The sequence below is a fragment of the Adelges cooleyi genome, unplaced genomic scaffold, assembly GCF_023614345.1.
Source record: "Adelges cooleyi isolate 19-005CV unplaced genomic scaffold, UGA_ACOO_1.1 ACOO_flye_CR_arks_rails_tigmint_CR_PRNA_9, whole genome shotgun sequence".
NCBI lineage: Eukaryota > Metazoa > Arthropoda > Insecta > Hemiptera > Adelgidae > Adelges > Adelges cooleyi.
Window position 1 is genome coordinate 7,759,412 of NW_026096579.1, and position 6,810 is coordinate 7,766,221.

Below are 6,810 nucleotides of genomic sequence, written 5' to 3' on the forward strand. Positions count from 1 at the left end.
GATGAAAATAAGAACCAAGGAAAACTGTGTTTTCAACACCCATTCAAATTGTAACTGGACATTGATATATATATATATATATATCATTTGTATTATGACTTTTTTATTACAAAGTTATGTCTATTTCTTGTACCAATATAAAATATTTTACAATCTATTTTTTCTATTAATTAGTTAATGTATAAAAATACTGAGAAGATATTGTTTTCACAATGATATCTTTTAAACAGCTGAACCGATTTCAGATATTTGTTTATTTAAAAGTGATTTTAAATATGTTCGATACCACTGTACCATGTTGAAAGTAAGGATATCAAATAAAATTAATATAGCAATAATTATTATAGTAGCAGCACACACTAATAATTGGAAATGATCAATTGAAAATGAAGATTTTTTAACACCTACAAACTCATTATTAAAATCGGAGCAACGTTTCAAGAAACCTAATTTAAATGAAGCATTATATCCTTACATGTATATGCATATATCCTATTTAAGTTATTTATATAAATATATTAGTGTAACGTTGCAAAATCCAAGGTTAGGCACATTTATGCGTTAACCGGACAAAGTAAGTATAAATCATTGAGTGACTTCAGAGAGTTAATATGAATCATAATAAAAAGTTGCCAAACACGTTATTAATTAGATGATTTTTAAATTCCTTTTCATCGGGTATTACTAATGATTATATTAAATATTATGTCATGTCATCGTGGCGATTAAAGGGGAAACAATAAGAGTTCCAGCTCATAGCTGTGGTTTTATAATTTGTTCGAGAAGGCAGTGTATTATATTGTTATTATTTTCCCTTCGCCTTTGTAAACGATCAATAAAAGAACATAGACATTTAATTTAAATAATTATAATATACGTCATAGGTACTGAATACATAATGATCTAAAAAGTAGGTAAAAACACAAAGGAAAACGCGACCAACGTCCATTTTGCATTGCAAACAAAAATATATACCTAGTATGATTAAATTTATTTTCTTTAAAATTGCATTTGAATTTTAAGATAAAAAAAAATAATGTTGTTCTTGCATAAAATTAATCTCCCAAATGGTAAGAAATAATATAGTAGAAATGTAGTTTATCCTTACCTTTTTGAGCTACACAAACTATACACTATGATTTGTCATATTTTCCAACTTTTGAGTACGGTCAATTTTTTAAATATATATGAATTCGTTTTGGGTTTTTATTTAGCTATTCAGTCGAAAACAACCATTAATCATTATAGTCCTTTAATTCTAAATGGCGTGGTAAAAATGTTTCCCTTACTAAAATATTTTATTTTAAACTTTTTGTTTTGTGTAAAATGGTCTGATTTAAAAAAATGTAATTTGAGTTAATGAAAAATAGGTACGTTTTTTTGGGCATGGACGTTTTTCGTCAAAATTGTACCTATCTGTTTTCCGCCAAAAATAAAACCGAATTTAAAGCAGCCCAAAATTTCAAAATGTGTTGATAAAAGGTGATTTTAAAGTCAAAAGTTTCTTGTTAAAAATGACGAAAAAATTCGGTTAAGTTAACAGTTAATATGATGCCATATTTCCAAACGCTGGCTAAAATAAAAATTACAGAATACTATTTTACAATTTGTATTTTGTTTACTGACCACAGCTGTTTACCATATTGTACAAAACTTATACAGGTGTCTGCCATGTGTTACCGCAGTGCATTTTTTGAAGAAAAAAACACAAATCAACTTACAAATGTACTGAGTTAGTTGTTTGCATTATAATACTTGTCAATTTTTGAGTCGTTTCGCATATTTTTTAAAAATATTTATAGGACACCACACGTATTAAATTTCAGGTTTAAAACCGTCTCGGGTTCTACCATTTAGAAAATATAACTACTTAGGTTTGGTAGCATCGCATAACCATATTGTTTAAATAAAAAAAAAACCCGGCCATAAAACCTGTACAATATTAGGTATGAACATAAAAAAAAAAAATGAAGCAACTCACATTTCATACCTAAATTTTAGGTAAAACTGTTCTTGTATAGTGAAGGCATTTTTTTTTTTATAAATACTATAAATGGTCATTTTGGTAGTGTGAAAATTAACTACTAGTAAATAATTTTGGTTAGTTTGTTATTTTTTTATTTCCCACCCGTTAATAAATTTGTTGTGAACATTTGTCTGTACTATAATAGCCTTAAAAGTGGTGAAAAAATAACTTTTTTTTTTTTATAAAGTAAACATAAAACGGAAGACAATTGTTTTCTATATGAATTTCCGAGCGACAGGTAATTTTGTTAGAAAGAAAATCTGTTATAGTATGATAGAAAAAAATTAACCATCAATAAATTACTATCAACACTGTCCAGTAAAATACAAATTTTAGTTTTTGCCAAAAATTGCCTATACCGAACGCTTTAAAAAGTAGAACGTGTGACGTGCACTCGGAAAGTGGCGAAATTACCTTTATTCAAAACGCAGGGTTAGAGTTTTGTGTGGATTCAAATTTAAGTTGAATGCATTTTTACTTGACCATTTTAACGCAAGTCCGAGTGCATCATTGACTCGCCTATCACATATTGTGTTCGGTATGTGTATTGTTTAATTTTTATTTTAAAACAATTTTGATTTAGTATTAATTTAATTCGTTCGGGGTTTTCTCATAAACTGATCGCCGAAAAAGAGAAAATAATTTATTATGTATTTGATTACAATATTAAAAAAAAATATACTAATTTATATTATACGAGTGCGCCCGACCGCCGTGCCGTCGGCAACACGAACGACACACGCAGCACGGCCAACGGAACCGCCGACTGCGGCCGAACCGACCCGACGTTGGCCGATCCTACCCCGCGCCGCACTACTTCCGTCCCGACCGACGCGCGTCTCCTTCGCCGCGCCGCCACTTCACCGAACGTCCCATTACTTCGGGCCGCCTCCCCCTCCCCCTTACTATTACTACTGGCGCTCAGCCGCGACCGTTCGTTTGAAATATCGCCACACACACACACACACACATACGCGTTTGTAGTACATGTTTTTTTTTCCCGTTCCTCCAAACTGCTCATCGGTCATCAGTGCAGTATTCGCTCTCGTGACGCGCGTATCAGACGTCTGTGGTGTGCGTGTCCCGTGTCGTCCCGTGTGTTTGTGTGTGCTGCGTTTTGTCGTTGGGTTTTTTTTTTTTTTTTCATCATATTTTACACATTTTTTCGTGCGTCGCCGTGTGTAAAACCAAACCATGACGTCCGTCGTCGTCAGCGTCTCGACGCGTTTCTGACACGGTCGTCCCGTCCCGTTGGCAAACCGCGTCCAACCGTACGACGAGCCCCGACCGAGCCGCGTACCGAGTGCCCACTGCCCAGTTCGTCATGTCGGGCCCGTACGGCACCATAATGGACGAGATGGGCGGCTTCACGGAAGTGCCAATATCGTACCGTCACATCTCGCGTTTCCAACCGTATCGGGTGCAGCCGTACCAAGCGCACGTACCGCCGCCGTCCGGCCGCAAGGTCAAGTCGGCCGCGACGGCGGTGGAACGACGGACGGTGGCCGGCGGCTGCCAGTACGACGACAGCCGACCCACGCTCGTGCACAGGCTGTACCCCGAAATACTGGCGCTGATCTTTAGCTACCTGGACGTGCCGGACAAGGGCCGGGCGGCGCAAGTGTGCACCGCGTGGCGGGAGGCCGCGTGGTACAAGTCCGTGTGGCGCGGCGTCGAGGCCAAGATCGACATGTGCCGGTCGTCGTACCCGATGTACGACAGCCTCAAGCAGCGCGGCATCAAGCGCATCCAAGTGCTGTCCGTGTCCAGGTACAAGTGCTTGCGCGAAATCGTCCAGAACGTGCCCAACCTGGTGTCGTTGAACATGAGCGGCTGTTACCACATTAAGGACGACGACCTGCACCAGATGTTCCTGGAGCACCATCCCAACGTCACCGAACTGAACCTGTCACTGTGCAAGCAGCTCACCGACAGCGGCCTCATCCGCATAGCCGACACGCTGCGGGGCCTCACCCGACTGGAGATCCAAGGATGCTCGTACATCACCAACAAAGGGTTCTCCCACATAGCTAGGAAGTTAAAGAAACTCAAGTATCTCAACCTGAGGTCGTGTTGGCACCTGTCCGACGTGGGCCTGTCGCACATCAGCGGCGCCAGCAAAGACACGACCGACGGCAATTCGCAACTTGAGTTCCTCGGACTACAAGACTGCCAGCACATAACCGACGAAGGACTCAAGTATGTGTCTGAAGGCTTGCGTTCCCTGCGTAGCCTCAACCTTAGTTTCTGTGTTAACATCACCGACACCGGTCTCAATTACGTGTCGCGTATGAACACCCTCGACGAGCTTAACCTGAGTGCCTGCGACAACATATCCGACATCGGTATTGGGTATCTGTCGGAAGGCTGCACCAAACTGGGCAGTTTGAATGTGTCGTTTTGCGACAAAATCGGCGACCAGGCGTTGCTGCACGTGTCGCACGGTCTGTTCGGCCTGCACACGCTGTCGCTAGGCTCGTGTCAGATATCCGACGATGGCATGCTGTACATATCGAAATCACTCAAGAACTTGGAAGTGCTCAACATTGGCCAGTGTAACTCGGTCACCGACAAGGGCCTGGAACACCTGGCTGACTCGTGCAAACTGTTGCGGTCCATCGACCTGTACGGATGCACAAAGATCACCAAAGAAGCCAAAGAGAAAATATTGAAAATGCCAAATATCCGGAGAGACACGGTCAACGAAGACTTGTGGCAGCTCAGATGACCTGAGGGATAATATTATTTGTTTTCTAATATTTTGATATGTGATATATTTTTATTTTAGGTAAGTTAGTAGTAACGTAATGATATTATGTTTTGTTGAGCATACTGGGTTACGCCATCATTTCCGACTAAATTTTTATTATTACCTATTATTAATTAATAATAATCGATTTATAATTTTTGACACATTTCCCAATTTTATGTTATTTTCAATATGCAACGCGTCGAGTTGTACACTTACCGTTCTTCTATCTTATCACAACGATGTAACAACTTATATTTTATGCATAATAATTACATAATCATTCCTGACTTTGACGACAATGTTTATGTGCAAAGGTAACGCATACTCTGCCGTCATACTTTCCCATGGTCGAGATTTTTTTTTGTATTTTTTAACTTCTTTTTATCACATAGGTAGCTAATTCAACAATTTTTTCTTTCTCCCATGTTAGTTATTGGTATTTTTATTTCATATCTCTCGTCGTTTAGTATCGCTAAATCAACAAAGGACCTTTTGCAATTATTATTATTATTATTATTATACCCACGCCTAATTTTCGTTTAGGCTTGTCGATTGTTTTTTTTTTTTTCATCTATATTATTCTTATTAAGTTTGACTAGCTTATTATTATTATTATTATTATTGTAATTTTTTTCTACCTAAATTGTCGGTTCAGAAACATAATTTAGTTTCAGTCCTAATCCGGAAAAAATTATATTTTACATTTTTAGAAAGCCATCATTGTGATAATTTTTTTTTTAAAAATGCTCATATCTAGGTAATAATATTATATTTAGTAGCAAGCTACTGTTTTTATTTTTATTATTATTGTTTTTTTTTTTTTAAATAAGCTCAACAATGATCAGACAATCTAAGCGTAATAATTATTAATTACCTTTGACCGTACTTATTTTTAACAATATTTAAGTTTTTACCAATACAATACAATATTGTTTGGGTCTCTTCTTTAACCGCACGTCCACTGTAACATGATATTTTGTTGAATACCTACATGCTTTTTTATCATTATTATTATTATTATTGTTTGTACAAAAAAATAATGTTAAAAAAAAATCGATATTAAACAAAAATTTAATATTAAGACATGTTTTTTTTTTTTTTTATTATTATTTGTTGCATAAACATTTAGACTAAACGTTTTTTTGCTCAATATGTCAAACCACAAACGGATTGGTTTTATTATTATTATTATTATTATTATTTTAACGATTATATTATTATTATTTTTTGAATTGTGACCAAGTATCGCGAAATTATATAATATATATTATATAAAAATATAGGTGAAAAAAAAGAAATTACGACATAATTTTGCGAGCCTTGACATTATTCCTAGTTACCATTGCTAGGTGACCTAGATGGAAGTCGAATAAAAAATATGAAATTACTATAGACCTTACGATTGTCTTTGGAAAAAAAAAAAGTTGTATATAAAATATTTTTGTTAAAAATTTATATATATTTAAGAACAAAAATTATACCTATTAACCACGGTTTTTTATTTGACTGTTGTGTATTTTTTTTTATGAAAAACAAGGGAAAAAACACTTTTAATAATGCTTTCCGTCTCCTTTTTTTATTTTTTTTCCGTCTCCCCGACAAAGTGTGGTGTTTGTTGGAAATAAACTATTAACATTTGTGCTCAAAGGTGGTGTAATGACCTAACAAACAACAAGATAATATGTTTAAACTTTGTAGCGCGTGTGTTTGCTTAGTGAAATAAAAAAAAGCGTTAATCATTCGCTTCGGTATTGAAATATCGACATCTGGACAATGGAACTGTTGTCTTAGTAGATGTTATATTGTACAATATTTTTAATAACCGCCACCGAGCAGTGAACATTACTATTTTACATGTGCATCGTCCGATGTGATTTTTGAGAGACTAAAAAAGCATTTGATTACTAAAGCCTGTCGAATTAGTTCATGGATAATATGATAAATATGTTATCGCATAGACTGTAAAAAAAATAGTATTAATGGTAATTTTTTTCTACTGTTATAACAAAGCAAGCAAACCGAGAAAAACTGA

General features: G+C 35.9%; 1 protein-coding gene across 1 annotated transcript; it reads left to right on the forward strand.

Annotated features, from left to right (window-relative positions):
- Positions 1-3,003: 3,003 nt before the first annotated feature.
- Positions 3,004-6,267, forward strand: LOC126846362 (F-box/LRR-repeat protein 14). Its single transcript, XM_050585702.1, has one exon. It carries the CDS (start codon positions 3,351-3,353, stop codon positions 4,752-4,754), a length of 1,404 nt encoding a protein of 467 aa, XP_050441659.1. The 5' UTR covers positions 3,004-3,350; the 3' UTR covers positions 4,755-6,267.
- The last annotated feature ends 543 nt before the right edge of the window (positions 6,268-6,810 follow it).

Coding starts and splice junctions, on each gene's coding strand:
- LOC126846362 (XM_050585702.1), top strand. CDS start 3,351: ATGTCGGGCCCGTACGGCACCATAATGGACGAGATGGGCGGCTTCACG.